The 16,454-nt window shown below is 38.1% G+C and overlaps 1 protein-coding gene across 1 annotated transcript in view; it reads left to right on the plus strand.

Moving 5' to 3' along the window:
• The first annotated feature begins 1,160 nt into the window (after window positions 1-1,160).
• LOC100894080 (myb-like protein X) overlaps window positions 1,161-16,454 on the plus strand; it is a 31,792-nt gene continuing 16,498 nt past the window's right edge. The window contains exons 1-5 of the mRNA XM_030979042.1: window positions 1,161-1,268; window positions 2,461-2,609; window positions 3,619-3,840; window positions 5,248-5,362; window positions 6,526-6,598. Coding sequence (XP_030834902.1) covers window positions 1,234-1,268; window positions 2,461-2,609; window positions 3,619-3,840; window positions 5,248-5,362; window positions 6,526-6,598 — 594 coding nt within the window. The 5' untranslated portion in view covers window positions 1,161-1,233. The remainder of the gene's footprint in view (window positions 1,269-2,460; window positions 2,610-3,618; window positions 3,841-5,247; window positions 5,363-6,525; window positions 6,599-16,454) is intronic.

Genomic DNA, 16,454 nt, shown 5'->3' on the forward strand with positions numbered 1-16,454 from the left:
AATGGTTCAAGCAGGTTTAAGTTTTTAATATTCAGTCATGTAAAAAAGCATAATGACCCTGTTGTAAAAAATATGATACAAACATGTCATTAATGGTAGCCACATGTACCATGGTGCAACATCACATGTGTGTCTGTGCAAGCCCCTGTCATTTGGAAACGTAGGCTAATTTTCAGCTGTTAATAATTTGGGTCAACTCTTCCATCAAGAAACGTCATGTAAATAATGGGTAATCAACTATTTTAAATAAAGTACGGACATTTTTATTTCATCATTCACTGCTATAAATATCATGCCAAAATTTGTAAATTCTTACTAAATAATAATATTGAAGATATTTTACGATAAATCTCGGATAAGTATGCGAAAACTAGACTAAACAACGTCGCTAAAACCATGAAAACAAAACAACAACGGCTTATATTCTGGGGGTCTCGATACTATTATCAAAATGACTCGCTCGGTCGGATCTTGAGACCGCAGTAATAAATTGAAAACGAGACAAAAACATTCATCTGATTTATATGAGCAGCGAGTTTTAAATAATATGTTCACAATCATTAACAGTCATTATGAATAAATATCAAACATTTGACTTTTTGTACTTCTACTAGAAAATCCCTGTTGTTTATTCCATTCCGATTCGCACGTGTTCATTTCCCTAGAATAATGACGTCATATTTGGCGTGATTCAACCAATCGGCAATCAGAGAATAGCAAAGGCCTGTCGGTGCGGCCTGCAGAGCTAGAGAGAGAGAGCGCGAATAAGCTCGCAGCTGGTACGATCGCGCTAGCTGTCTCTAGCTAGCTCACGGCCGGCCGTGCGTGGAGGCGGAGCGGCATTCATGGCTTGAAGTGTCACTGTTGCATGCGCGCTGAGCTAGCTGAGCTGGCTAGCTGTCTGTGAAGTTTTTTCGAAATCGGAACGATCGCTTTTTTGCTTCTGGATTTTGACGACGGGTAAGAAGTTGACGGGTGAATGGTAGAGTTCTTGGACACTAGGAAATTACTGTAAAAGTATCACTTGCCCGAATCGGGCAAGTGATAATTTGATTTACTTGCCCGACGGCTCAATTTGGTTGCCCCGGGACGTCGGGCAAGCGGGTTTGTCGCGCCCTGTAAAAGTTAAGATAATTCTGGAATCAAAAGATCTGAAATCACAGATTTACTCAAGATTCTATCGTCCAATGTGTTTCATTGCAGATACTTTTCTAATAGATCTGATTTTTCAGCATGGCAGAGAATGAACTATTGAGTGGAATTGAGGAGTAAGTATAATTTACTATTCTTTCCTATTTTTGTTGATGAGAAGGTATTAATTTTTTGAGGTTGCTTTCATTGCATTTTTGAAAAATTTCTACAAATATACCCTCCTTTTTTTAAAACAGTCCCTGCAGACTCAACAGGTCTGAATTGAAAGAAAGCCCAGTATATCTAGGATCGATGATGCAAGATGCTCATCACAATCATTAAAATAAAATTGTTGATTCTAAATCTATGTCCATTGTTTTAGCATGAGAAGAGAACACTGTTTAATGTCTTCATTTTTGTTGGTTGATAAAATCAAGACCAGGTTTCCTCAAATAGCCTTTAATCTTATATTATTAAAGATTACATAGGTAAGGCATATCTTTCTTGACTAAATATATCTGTTTTCTCATTAAATACATTTTTAAAATTTTTTATAATGTCTATCTTTTCTTTTACTTTCAATATTACTAATAGTATTATTATTATTTTTAATTTTTTTCATTTCATTTTACTTTGAGATTCATCAACAATGAAATAACATCCTCTCTAAATTTTTTTGTTAGATCTTCTTCTCTGCTAGAAATAATTCGCATATATTTTGTTTTCAGAGGAATATTTCTTATTGATTGTTTTCATTTATATATACCAAAAAAAGGAAGTTAAGCAACATTGAGCATTCCCCTTATCATACGGACATTTCAAAATTTTGTGTACCATTTTTTTATTATCATGATTAAAGTTAACGTTTAATTTTTCTGTTGAAAGTCTTAACTTTTGTTTAAACTGGAAATGTATGAATCTACAATGTCATATTTCATATATTGGATGATGTCTACTGATTTATTTCCCAAAACATGGAACTCCTATATAGCACAAAAACAAATTCATTGATTGATCCCTTTACTGGGGGGTGTTTCACAAAGACTAAGATCAACTTTAAGTTGGACTTAACTATGGCAGGCCATTTATACCACTGTTTGTGTTTGCTCTCACCATTATGATATTTAGGTGATATTTTTTCCTTCAACAATGAATTATCAAACAATGTAAATTGATTATGTAGATTTGTGACCACAATGTATACATCCCTTGAGAGACCAATGCCAGTTGATGGTGAGAGCAAACAGTGGCAATTAAAGTCAATGTTAGTCTTTGTGAAACACCCCCCTGGTATTGTATTTTACTGTTATCTTTTTACTTTGGATTTAGGTTTCTTTCTCCAGTAAAGCATGATCCCTCAGACAGAGAGTACACCCCACCACCAAGGCAGAAGAAGCAGAAGGTTAAGAGAAGGCCAACGCACAAAGCCATTTGCCCCAAGAATCCCAGCAGAAGACTCATATTTTCTTCTCAAGATGGTACAGTCAAACCCGGGGGGTGTTTCACAAAGATCCTAAGTCAAACTTAACTCTAAGTTGTACTTAAAAAATATGGACAGCCATTTGTAGCCTTTAAATAAAACATATTCAAAAGCAAAATTCAAGTATTTTAGACTTTTCACAAACTCCGCATCAAGAACATGAAATCTTCTTGATAATAGAAAATATGAATGATTTGAAATCAACATTTTATGCCTTTTAAAATTACTTTTACAAAATATTTTCAGAGATGCTAACGGCTTTCCATAACTGTTAAGTCCAACTTGGAGATAAGTTTATCTTAGGATCTTTGTGAAACATCCCCCTGCTTTAGCAATCACCTGTCTGCAAAGACCACCTTTCTACAAAGACCGCATTTTTTGTTTCCCTTGAAAATGGTTTCTCATTGAAACATGTGCTAAATGAACCTGTACATAAAGACCACCTGCCTATAGTATAAGATCCACTTTTATTGTCTCTCTTGGGTGGTCTTTATAGACAGGTTGCACTGTAGTTTGCTTGAAACATTTATTATTTGAATTAGTATATAATGGAAATTATTTTTATCAAATCTCCACACATTAAGGATTTAATTAATGCACTAAAACATTTCAAGAATTGTAGGATAACTAATGGTATTAAAAATGATTACTTCTGCTACACACAACAATGCTTTATTTTATTTGAAAGATCTTGTTCTTAAGATGAATAAACAGAAATGAAACATGCAATTGGGGACTATGCCTATGGCTCCCCCCCCCCCACACACACAATCTTAATTATAATATATTTGTATATAGTCAGTCGTAAAGGATACAAATTGATCATAAAATCTATGTATTGATTCTAACTTCACTTTATTTATTTCGTTCCAGATATTATCTTTCTCATAAAAAAAAAATTAAGGTTATTTCTAAAAAGACTGATAAATATTTTTGTTGAATTATATATATTCTGACTTGTTACTTAGCTAAGGTTTATTTTGTCGCTCTGTATTGAATCCAAACAGAAGAAGAGCCTTCTCCACTTAGACATTGCAATAAGAAGAAAAGGAAGATGAAATGCAGGAAGAGCAGAGGGTCCAAGAAACAGAAGTTTACCGGTCGCGACGTCGAGGTTTCAGGAACCTGGGTCCAGTGTACCGACAAGGAGTGCATGAAATGGCGTTTCTTGTTGGACATCACTGACCCGTCTCATGTACCGGACGTCTGGACATGTGAAATGAATTCAGGTATTTTGACCATGATCGACGGCATAATAGCATATACATGTACAAGTCTAAGAAGCTTGGAGGTGTCGTGGACGGGTGGATATGTCACCGGACTGTGGATCACAAGGTCCGCGGTTCAAGTCCCACCACGGTACTAATGTCCTTTGGCAAGACATTGATCTACATTTGCCACTCTCCACCCAGGTGTTAAATGGGTACCCGGTAGGATGCGAAAGCTTATGTGCTTAGATTAGCAAGTGTGTGCTTGTAAAAATGACGCCTGGCTGGAATGCTCCCCAGGGAGTGGAGAATGTGAATACATTGTGTGCGGGTAAGCCTGAATCCGATGACCCGGGTAATATATATCTGTAAAGTGCTTTGAGAGGGCCTTCGTTCCTGAAAAGCGCTATATAAGAACTAGCTATTATTATTATTACTTCTGTGCAGCTATACCTGTGAGAATTCCTACGGTAGGTGCTTTAATAATGATAACAATAATAGTAATGATGATGATGATGTTGATGGTGATGACTGGAATTCTTTGGTACCGCTTCCAGTGGATACAAGGCACTGTCCATTTTTAGCTATCTTTTAGATCAAAGTGTTGAAGGAAGTCAATTGAAGTACTATTTCTTAGAAATGCAGGGAGTTTGTTTCATAGGTGTGGGGCAACGGATTGGAGGGATTTGAAGCCAGCCTGTTTTGGGGATTAGGGAATAAGAAGGGAAGGATTAAAGGAACTAATGTAGATTAAAGTTTGTTGTGCATTACCTTTGAATAATCCAGGATAGATCATTCTCACAGAAATGTAAATCTTTGCAACTCCAAGTTTGTAAAATATGTTTGATTTTTAATTCAGCATCTGTTTCTGAAGTCACTAAATGTCAAAATATAAACTTATCCTGTAGGAACTTACATGAGTTTGGGAAACATGTTGTGAAGCCGGATATAGTATATTTGAATCATCATCAACATCATCATCATTACTATCTAAATCAAGTCATCTGGTGAATGTGACTAAATGAGCCAGTTCGAAAATATTATCTGAGGGCATACCGGTAGGCAGATAAAGGCCATTTGTACAAAACTGTGAAACTCATTGAGATGATTGCTGGGTACGTGTCAATGAGAGTTACGTAATCATTATTCGTCTGTGCACCCGTGGTACATATACATCCTATGATACAGAGGTGGTAGAATTTTTGTCAAGAGGGCACCAAAATGTATTCATGTATTCATATTCTCCCTTCCTCCCCCCTCCACCATCACTCTCTCTCTCTCTCTCTCTCTCTCTCTCGCTTTCTCCCTCTCCTCTCTCTCTCTCTCTCTCTTTCTCTCATTCTCTCATTCTTTTTGTTTGTCCTATTGCTCTTGTCCATTTTCACCATTTTTTTCTTCACCATATATTCTTATCCTTCTCCTTCATAGATACGTCACACAATTCATGCCTTCTACCAGAGCAAGACTACTCTACCCTGGACTTTGTTCACGCCAACTTTACAGAAGGCTCACTTGTATGGGCAAAAATGCAGGGATTCCCATGGTAATTAAGAAAACTAATTATATTCTATTTTCTTTTTATCTTTAAATAAATCAAATAAAGGGAAATTAATCAAAGGGAGAAAAGATACTTGAACATGGTCTATAATCAGGTTATCTTTCTGCAGCAGCGTTTTAATCATGTTTTATTGATTTTTCAATGTGGTTTATATAACAAGATATGAAATCATTGGTTTTATCATTTTGACTAATTAATATATTTTTAGCGGTAACATGAGAACCCTTTCATCAATAAATGTTTGTATTGCAGTTTTATGTTTGTATGGTAATGTTATAATACTTTTACTTAAAGGTAAAGACCAGTTATGGTCATGTGATTGCATTGTGAAAGAAACGTTGTGGAATCGATCAGAAAAGGTTGATCATCTAGCATCTAGCATCTGCAAGGTTCTGGAATCATCAAAATGATAAGAAATTTAGCCCATTCTTCGTAAAGTTACAAGCACTATACACAGAAAGATGTATATGGGACTACCCTATATCTCTCACAGACCATGAGAGAAACAAATTTACCAAATATATGAATTAGTAGGCGGTTTCCCGGCAAATTTTTTATCATCATGTATTAGTCAAAACATATTCTTTCACATGATTGGTAATGAGAGCTTCCATTTCATTTTTTGAAATTGGGGCGTTTCCAATACTGGTCTTTACCTTTAAGCTAGCCTGCTATGATTATAGAAGACTAACTTTGTATTGAATTTTTAAGGTTTAAACAAAAAAGTTTGTAATATTGTAAGACCAAATAACAAACATGAAGTGTTTCTCGTCCCTGCCTCCTTTTGGGCCAATGCCTCCCCTTTTCACTACGGTATTTTCTATTCAGAAGAAAACAAAAAACAAAAAAAAGAGCCCCCCCCCCCCCCAAAAAAAAAGCCTGTGGCATATATTTTGTTTAAATAGCTTCTAAGGTGATATTTGTGGGTCATACATTGCATTAGTATACTCACGTAGCACAATATTTGTTGATAAAAAGGCTTGGCCAGCTATAATTAGCATGACAGCCATCTTGGAAAAAAATTGCAAAATAGTAATGCCCTGCCTCCTCCTTTTTTTAAAAGTCCGGTCGAGAAACACATTATTTTTGTTATTTGGCCTAATTTATAAGGTTTTATTTAAGTTTATATTGTAATTTTCTTTATCAAGGTGGCCCGCTATGATTGAAGAAGATCCCGATTCTGAATTGTGCCTATATCCAGATCCAGTGACAGGATATGTGGTCAGTATAAGCATGTGTACAGTTTGATGCAGGGAAAAAAATACATGGGGGCTCAGGGCAAATTCGCCCCCGAAATGCTAAAAAGAGCCCCCAAAAGTCAGAAAACAGCCCCCAAAATTTGCATAAAGTTTAATGCAAAACAAATTAAAGAGTGTTATTTTCATGCAAGCAAGCTTGAAAAGTAGCCCCCCAATTTTTTTTCTTCATTTTTTTCCCCTGGTTTCTTGAATCACATATTTGGTAAATACTGGATTTATCTTTCTATATTTCACTTCAGGAAAAATTGAAAAAATATCCAATATACAAAACAGAACATACATATCAGTCAGTATTTAAAGCCTTATATTGCAAAAGGAAAATGAAAAGGGATTACATATAGTTGTTGACCTACCCTCGCATCCTGTGTGTGTATGCTAAAAGATAAATCTTTTACAGTACTTTTAAAGGTTATGTATGAGAAGAGATATGCTTACCCATGGCAGTGCATTTACACCTTCAGCTCCATGTAGATGGTGTAAAACAAAGATGATAAGTCTAGCAATGGATTTGAAAATTCATTGTCGAAACCCCTCCACACCTTGTACATGTATTAGTACCAAGGGTGTTGTGCACTGGCATAATTCATAAAAACCTTTAAAACCATGCCTACATGATACTTTCTTCCTCCACTTACGTTCCGTCAGAAAGTTAATTTATATTCTATATCTACCTTAATACAAAATAAATGACAAGTTTGAAACAGGATATTGGTGAACAGATTGGTACGGAGCAGTACTGGCTCTTGGTACGGAGCAGTACTGGCTCTTGACTCTTCTTTATTTTTGTTTACACTTCTTCTTTTTACAAATTCTTCTTTCAATTTGATGGATAATAACACGACGTGTAATATAGACAGTAAACATGAGACACGTTTAAATATGTAGAACCAGGTAGGCTGTATTTAGGCGCCTACGGAAAGCATTACATGCGCACGAAATATATACATCAATTTTGTTAGGTGGAAGCTAATCGTGTGATTTATCTATATTTAATTATTTATTTATTTAGTTTTAAGGATAAACCTAGCGAAAATGGAAAACAAGGCGTCCAGTGCCTAGCTAGTGTTGGACACTAGTTTACGGAGGCCACGAACAACCCCCAATGTATTTGTTATTTTTTGGAGGAAACGTGGTTGCGACCAAGGGAACTGAACGAGGGCGCACTCCCTGTTCCTTGTTTATGAAAAAACCGTGCACCTACAATTATTTTGGATAAGAGTTTTGTAGGTGTCATGTAAACATACGTGTAAAATAGCGAAATTGTTGGCAGTATACTACGAATATACGTGCTAGATAGTCAAATACGAACGATAGTGATTCAAATTCCGAGGCTCTGTGAAGGTATGAGGTCAGACTTGGCGTCGGGTTGTAAATAAGCGTTCCTGGCCTTTGTCGACTTCCATCGTCCGTGCCTCGAAATCAGAAAAAGTGAGACATTGGCGTTTAAGGCTGCAGTTGCCCCTCCTGACCTCATGCTGTGGAGACCGTAAGCTGAGATGTCAGTTACAAACGGCTTGATGGCGTCTAGCACTATTTCACGGGTACGGGTATAACTGAGAGGGTGAACGGTAGGAGTTAAACCTTTGGTAGATGAGCATAGTCTACGAAGGACAGGTAGAAGCGAGCCCGGAGGATCTCGGAGGGCTGCAAGATATCTCTCAGCTACACGAACTGGACATGATTGCTTGAATGATCTAGCGATAACGACATCAGACCCCTGTCTAAATTGGTCTGTTTTTGAGCTCGCGAGATGAATGACGAGACGATCAGATGTGAATGTGAGGTCGTTATTGGAAATATTTTTCAGATCATCAAATCTCAAGAAACCAGCATAAGAAATGAAGCACGCAAACAAAACCCGTAGATCTGCTAGAGAAGCATGGTCATGCCCGTATTTCTCGTAGATCTTCATCAGAATATCCGGGGTGATCGGATGCTTTCTTAGTGTCGGTGAAGATGTGGCGCGTTTGAAACCTTGCAGGGCGAGCTTGATCATTGGGTTATCGGTAGGAGAATGCAGACCTGCTAAGTTGTGGACCCACTTTATAGCTGCTGTCGCAGAGTCGGCAAGCGACTTCATGCCGGTTGTAGCCAAATGTGATATGTACAGAGATAAATGGAAGGATTGCACCGGGAAAACCGACACACCTTTTTTAGACGTGGCCCAATCCTCCCATCTTTCCCAAGAATGAAGGTATTGCTTGGTGGTTGAAGATGCCTTGGCAGTCATCAGGAGTGAAGGAAGATCATAGACTGCCAAGGCTTGTAATGATGGATCCTGGAGTGGCGAGGACAGCTTGCTCCATTCTTCTGCCAAATGGAAGATATAAAAAAGAAACAAAACCGCAAAACCGACAAAAATAGCGTGGTCGCATAAAAGGGCGACAACTTTTGACGATCATGATCATGACACAAATAATGATCGGTGTAAATAAATGCTATGCATTTGCTTCTTTAATATGATATATGTAATAGTTTTAAAAGGGAAGTTATTTTGGGATGGGAGGGTAACAGAGCTCTGACTGCATAACCGAGAATGAGCGTGTAAGCTCGAATCTCGAATAACGAGAATGCATATAACAAAAGATTACATAATGCAGCTGTTCGCGAAGGTATGCGTTCGATAACGAACATAAATTCCACTTTTTTCCTCCACTTACGTTCCGTCAGAAAGTTAATTTATATTCTATATCTACCTTAATACAAAATAAATGACAAGTTTGAAACAGGATATTGGTGAACAGATTGGTACGGAGCAGTACTGGCTCTTGAGAAAACGCCAAAGAAAGTTGGCGAAGACGGGTAAAGAGTGACACTGACGCTTGTACATTCTGTCTGCATTAAATCAATATTGCATACCAAATGATGCATTGAAACGATTTATGCATACCAAATGATGCATTGACAATTTATGCATACCAAATGATGCGTTAAACTATTTTTTTTTTTTTTTTAATTTGTTTATGCCAAATGATGCATTAAATCAATGTTGCATACCAAATGATGCGTTAAAACGATGTTTACATGCCAAATGATGCATTAACAATTTTTGCATGCCAAATGATGCATCCATGAAACAATGAACTAAAACAAAGGTGCATGTCAAATGACGCATTAAACAAAATAGCATACCTAATGATACATTTTAGACACATGTTGAACAGTATCCCATTTCCGTACAACAAAATCCCTGATTATTCTGTCGGGGTGGACGTTTATAGTCGAAACGGAGAGCTAAGGAAAGAAAAGAAGGGTTCTCATTAAAAACGGTTGCGACTCCTAAAGAAGATGGGTGAAAGGAAATGTTAAGAAGCCTCCAATCGTGCACGTGAGGGTCCAAATGAGATCCGTCTGGACAGACAATCGGCCAAAAGTAAGAAGAAGGCCACTTAGGGATGATCAAGGTCGCGGTGGCACCATCTGATGCTAAGCGCTTGATGACCTGTGAGATAAGGCATATGGGTGGACAAATATAATTGTTATCAAAGTGCCAGTCCTGGCAGAAGGCGTCCACACCGGAAGTACCCCTGCACCAAAATCTGGAGTTAAAGGTTAAGACTTTCTTATTTTGAGGCGAGGCGAATCTGTCCACAGTATGAGGTCCCCACAAGGAGTCGATGACTGAAAAGGAAACTTCATCGATTTCCCAATCATCATAGTCTTGGTATTTACTTATTTTATCGGCTATTTTGTTCTCGCTCCTAGGCAACCATTCGGGATATATGACGATATTATGAGTTTGGCACAAATCGAAAATTGCAAGAGCAATGTCATGAAGGTCTGGCTTGACACTCCCGTTCTTGATAATGCGTGGGACATTTGCATTGTCTGTCATCCACTTGAGCTTTTGATTTTGGAAAAGAGAATGGCCTTCAGAAATTATTCGAAGTACGGCGGCCAGTTCGCGCCAAGTAGAACTTTTGAGCGACTCTGCGCGAGTCCACTTTCCGTGGAAACGCGTGTGAGTGTTGTCCTGTACGTAGCCTCCGTAACCGGTATCGCTAGCGTCTGAAAAAACTAGCGCAGATGGGGCTAAACAAAATTTAAAAGGAAAACCATTAAACTCTGTAATATTCTTCGTCCAAAAATGCAGTTCTTTGATTACGGGATCGGGTAGCATTATGGAATCTGACCAAAGCGCACGTGATTCGATTGCGCGATACGAGGCGCGTGTCTTGAGCCTACATATAGGACCGAGTGCGAGAGACATTGAGATGATTTGTCCCGCGAATGAAGCCAAATTCTTTATAGGTACTGGTCGTGCTGACTGTGTCAAAGAAACAATCGCTTCGATGCTGAGCAGCAATTTGTTGATCTTAGATTGTGGTACAAAAAATCGCTCTGTTATTGAATCTAGAACGAGACCTAGATATTGGATTTGATTGGTGGGTTCCCATTTGCATTTTGTCTTGCTGGGGACAAACCCGCTGCGGGTAAGGGTGTCGCGCACTAAGGTCATGCTCGATAGAGCCGAACTGAGGCTGGGGGAAATGACGAGACCGTCGTCGATATAAACGAAGGAAATAATGCCGCGGGCGCGCCAGTAATAGACTAATGGTCTAGTTAGCTTGGTAAACAAGTAACATGCGCTGTTGAGGCCAAAAGGTAGAACCGTGAATATGTAATATCTAACGATTGAATCATTATGAACCCAGGAGAAGCCTAAGTATTGCTGGTGTGGGGGGAAGATATCGACGTGATGATATCCGGATTCTAGATCGAAAGAGAAATAAAATTGGTTTGGACCGAGTACTTGTGAAATGTGGGGTAAATCTTCATACTTGAATTTAAACTTCTTAACATATTTATTTGGGTGGCGTAGGTCCAGAACCAATCGTAACTTTTTGCCTTCAGCGACTGTTAATGGATTGCAGCATGTGGGACGTGATTTTACTTCGACGACGCACTGTCTTTTCAACAAATCGGCAATGGCCGTCTCAACAAACTCAGAATGATTCAAACTCGATCTGTTATTCTTTGCATAAAACTGAGGGGGAAATATGTCAAAAGGTAACTTATAGCCTTCATTGATAATATCAAGAATAAATGGTGTGGCTTTAAGCTCAGACTTCCAAAAATTATAAGATCGTTTAAGTCTACCTTTGACTCCTGGTGGTAGCTTCACTCTAAAGGGTTCCTTGGGTGACGCCTGGGGGCCCTGGTTGCTGGCGTAATGGCTGTCGACTGGCTCTGATAGCTGGACAACTGGTACGGACGTGACCGGCGATGCCGCACTGGAAGCAGACACGGTTATCGTAGCGGCGCTGAAAATTTGGTGTGAAGGTGGCCGGGAAGCGGCGAAAAGAACCAACAGGGCGTTGAGCAGGGCGAGGATATGGGCGGGGCCTTCCCCGGGTCGACCTTTTGGCCGAAGATTCCGCTCTTTTTGCAGAAGCGGCTTTCTCCGCCTAGACAAAGAAAGGTGGTATGAATTAATAAATACGCTCGGATAATTTGTGTTACATAATATATAATCGATATCTAATACTGTGTGCAAATAAGAGACTGCTTTCCGCATAATATACAATCGGTTATAATTAAATGATATAACCGTCATTTCTAATCGTTCATTCATTTCATTGTGAACAAATTATGTAAGTGAATTCGAGGACAATTTAATGGAAAAATTACGTATTACCTTTCGAAGACGCTTCTCATCACCGGAGTCGTCGGCAAGTTCATCGGCGACATATTCGTTTACAGTTGACCATCCGAGTGGCGACCGGTCAGCGATTCTTATCAGCTTTTGCCTGTCATTAAGTTCTCGGAGTGCTTCCTTCAGGGTTAGCGCTGTTGTGTCAAAATCCCCCTGCTCGTTTAGGGCGATGCCTCTCTCAATCAATCTTTCGACCTTTTTAGAGTGTTCAAACTGTTGTTTGTTCCCTTCGCTCTTGAATGTTGGGATGGGTTTGGGTTGTTGAACCGTCGATGTGCAGGTGTCAACCCGGCGCTGTAAGGCGTGGATGGCCGACAGGATTTCTTCGTTCGAGGCGGCGGGAATTTCGTCCATATCGTTATGGGTGTGGCAGTTAGCTTGAAGTACTTGTTAGGCCTATAAGTATAAGAACCGAGAGCTCTGACTGCATAACCGAGAATGAGCGTGTAAGCTCGAATCTCGAATAACGAGAATGCATATAACAAAAGATTACATAATGCAGCTGTTCGCGAAGGTATGCGTTCGATAACGAACATAAATTCCACTTGTATTTATCAACTACTTTTGATTTTGTATCACTTTATTGTCAATCTTCAATAGTATAAACATAAACAAAGTGCACAGTCACAGACATATATAATAAGAGTAGTCCAGGTCATTGCTCATATAAAATAATAATAATAATACAGACATTTATAACGCGCAACATATCCACCCAGAGGGTGCTCAAGGCGCTTACAATGAGCTACATAATATACTTAGAAACAATTTTGCTTACATTACATTACACATGGTTATAAAAAAGAAGAAGAAGATGATATTAGTTAAAGTTGGCCATTAGATAAGTTTTCAGGCTGGCCTTGAAACTATCTACTGATTTACAGTCCTTAAGTGTGTTAGGGAGACTGTTCCACAATCGGGGGGCTGCTGAGGCAAATGCTCGATCTCCCCATGATCGTCTGGTCTTACTGTTAGGGATGATCAGAGTTGATGTATTGGCAGAACGCAGACCAGAACGACCAGGCTTGCAAAAGTTGAGTAGAGAAGAGATATACTGTGGCGAGGAGAACTACAAGGCACGGTATGTGATCAGAAGGATTTTGTAGGTGAGACGATGTTCAACAGGAAGCCAATGCAGGGATTTAAGGACTGGAGTGATGTGGGCGAACTTGCGTGTATATGTCACTAGACGGGCAGCAGCATTCTGAACAAGCTGGAGCCTCTTAACTTGAGACATAGGGATGCCATAGAGTAAAGAGTTACAACAATCGATGCGGGATGTAACAAATGCATGCACAAGCTGCTCAGCCGCCTTTGTGGTGAGATACTTGCGAATAGCACGAAGATTGCGGAGACTGTGGATCGCAAGTTTAACACTTGATGATACTTGCGACTCCATGGTCATATTGGAGTCAAAAATAACTCCAAGATTTCGAACTTTCTTCACTGGAGTAATTGATTACGAACCAATATTCAGATTGGGGGTTACCGACTTGGCGAGTTGCTGCTTGGAACCCAGCATAACAAACTGAGATTTGTCGTCCTTGAGTTTCAAGTAATTCTCCTTCATCCAATTCCTAATGTCACTTATACAGGCTTCATTTCATTTCATTTATTTAACCAGTATAAAAAATAAAAAAAACTAGATTTGTAATACTTGTTTGGAACAAGTATAGGTGGGCTGATCCAACAAAAAACTGAGACAAAATAAAGGGTACGTTTGAGATAGCTTTTTGTCTCAGCTACAACATACTCGAAGTTCAGCGTTAATCAAGCTAAAACGACCTAGATATTGCTCGCGAAAGACGGGAATGTAGAATCGAGTTTTGAGAAAAAGTCATGTCCCATGGAGAATACACGCAAAATGTGAACAATTGACATGCCTCCTTTAATCGCAAAAATACGCCATAATGCCTTCGTCAAAATGAAAAATAGTGAAACTACATTTGTGGAGAATTGACTCAGCTACAACATATCGAAATTTGGAAGAAAATCGATCAATATTTACAGAGATACAATCAATTTTACATAAATATGCTGACGTTATAATATGCAAATTCGTATTTTGAGTTCCAAGGCCATTGTGATGATGTCACGATACACTTAATGGCCAAATGAGACATGAAATCATATCTCCGACTCATACTCTATCTAAATATGAAAAAAAATTGAGGATCCCGGTGCATTCCAAAGAGCTATAATGGATTTTGTATAGGCATGTTTTTGCCCATATATGCTATATATTATAAGAATCGCGCGCACAGACATTTATCTTGAATGGACGCTCATCTTAATATAAAGGATCATAAAGAGATGAACATAGTATCAAATTGTTTTAAAAAATATGGAAATTATCATGAAAGAAAAAAAAATGGCGATTCTACGTTGTGTAATGGTGTTACGCGCGGAAATGCGCGCGCATGCGCGTTTTTTTATAAAATGCTTAAAATGACCTGAAACGTATGCAAAAAAAATTTAAGACGATTTTAAGCATTTAAATTTTTTGCGCGCGGACATACGCGCACGCGCGCATTTTTTGACCTGAAATTGACCGGACACATATTGACCTTGAATCTGATAAATATGAATGAGAAATGAATTACCGTTATGAAAATATGATCATGAGTAAATTTTCGGAAAATTTCACAAAATGGCGCCTAGATGACATCATCAATCAAGGTCAAGGTTGAAAACTTTGCTGTGCCTTGCTCATATGCCTATACATATGTGTGCCAAATTTAAAGACATTTGATTGAGCCATTTTCAAGTTATCTTGCTCACAAAAAAGTGGGTCGAAATAAGAAAAATAAAGAAATAATAAAGGCAATTTTAACAACATTATAAGGTGGTCTATGTTAGATACAGCCCACCTGAAAAAAACAAACAATTTACAATGAAAATACAATATACAATATACAATATAATGGTTAGGACCCCTAAGAAGCAGAAATCTGCTTGTAATCGGGGCCCTGCAAACAAACAATAAGAAGATAATGCACATAAATTAACAATACAAAGTAAAGGACTCAAATAATACAAGTACGCACCCGTACATCAACACACACGCACGTTCATAAAGGTTACAGAGAAAGAATAGAAGGAAGCGAAAATAGGGCAGAAAGAGATAAAAGTAGAAAAAAGATGGGAAAGAGAAGTACTTACTCAACCATGGATTGAAAAATACTTTTTTTATACATTGATTTAAATCTGGTAATTGTAGAACTTGATCTTAGGTCATAATTCAAGGAATTCCACTCCCGTACCCCAACAAATGATATAGAATTATACAGTGAAGTTGAACGACAGAGTGGGTGATGTAAATTTAGACGTTGACGAGTGGGGTAATTGTGAATAGAAGAATTTGTGTGGAACATATTAAAAACAGATGGTAACAGGTTTTTATGAAATTTAAACATAAATATACATGTATTAAGTTTGATCAAATCATATACAGGAATAATTTTCAGTTTAATAAATATTGGTAAACTTAGAGACATATAATGACTATTTGTTATTAACCGAGCTGCACGTTTCTGTAACATATAAATCTTGAACAGTTTTGTTTTGTAAGTATTACCCCAAATGATATTGCAATAATTTAAGTGGGGAAGAAGTGTTGCATTGTAAATATTCATTAATATGTTCCTTGGGAGAAAATTCTTTAGTCTAGATAAGACACCAATACTTCTAGAAATTTTAGAACAAACATAATCAATATGACATTTCCAATCTAGAGTTTCTTCAATATTAGTACCTAAAAAAATAACACTTAGTTCTTTTTCAATAGTTACAACAATAGAGCTTCAACACGAGCAATCCAGGCATCAACTTCCCCTTGTGTGGGAGAACACGAAAAGTATATCTGCGTGTCATCAGCATACATATGGTGCTCGAGATTCATAAACTGCCAAAGCAGGGCATACAATCCAAAAGATATATATAAGACATAGAGATGTTATAAAACATGATTACTATAGCCTATGTAATTGGGTGATAACCAGCTTAGTAAGGTTTTATGCATGTGGGCCCGTGCATTCAGATACCTCTCTCACAGTTCTCTCTCTTTCTTTTAATTCGATGGGTCAGTGACACAAAGACGTACCTTCATTTTGGCCATTTTGAGAAAAAGTGGTTTATGTGTCACTGAGCACTTGGGCCTTTA

This window comes from Strongylocentrotus purpuratus, unplaced genomic scaffold (assembly GCF_000002235.5).
Source record: "Strongylocentrotus purpuratus isolate Spur 01 unplaced genomic scaffold, Spur_5.0 spur5_contig_816, whole genome shotgun sequence".
Lineage (NCBI taxonomy): Eukaryota > Metazoa > Echinodermata > Echinoidea > Camarodonta > Strongylocentrotidae > Strongylocentrotus > Strongylocentrotus purpuratus.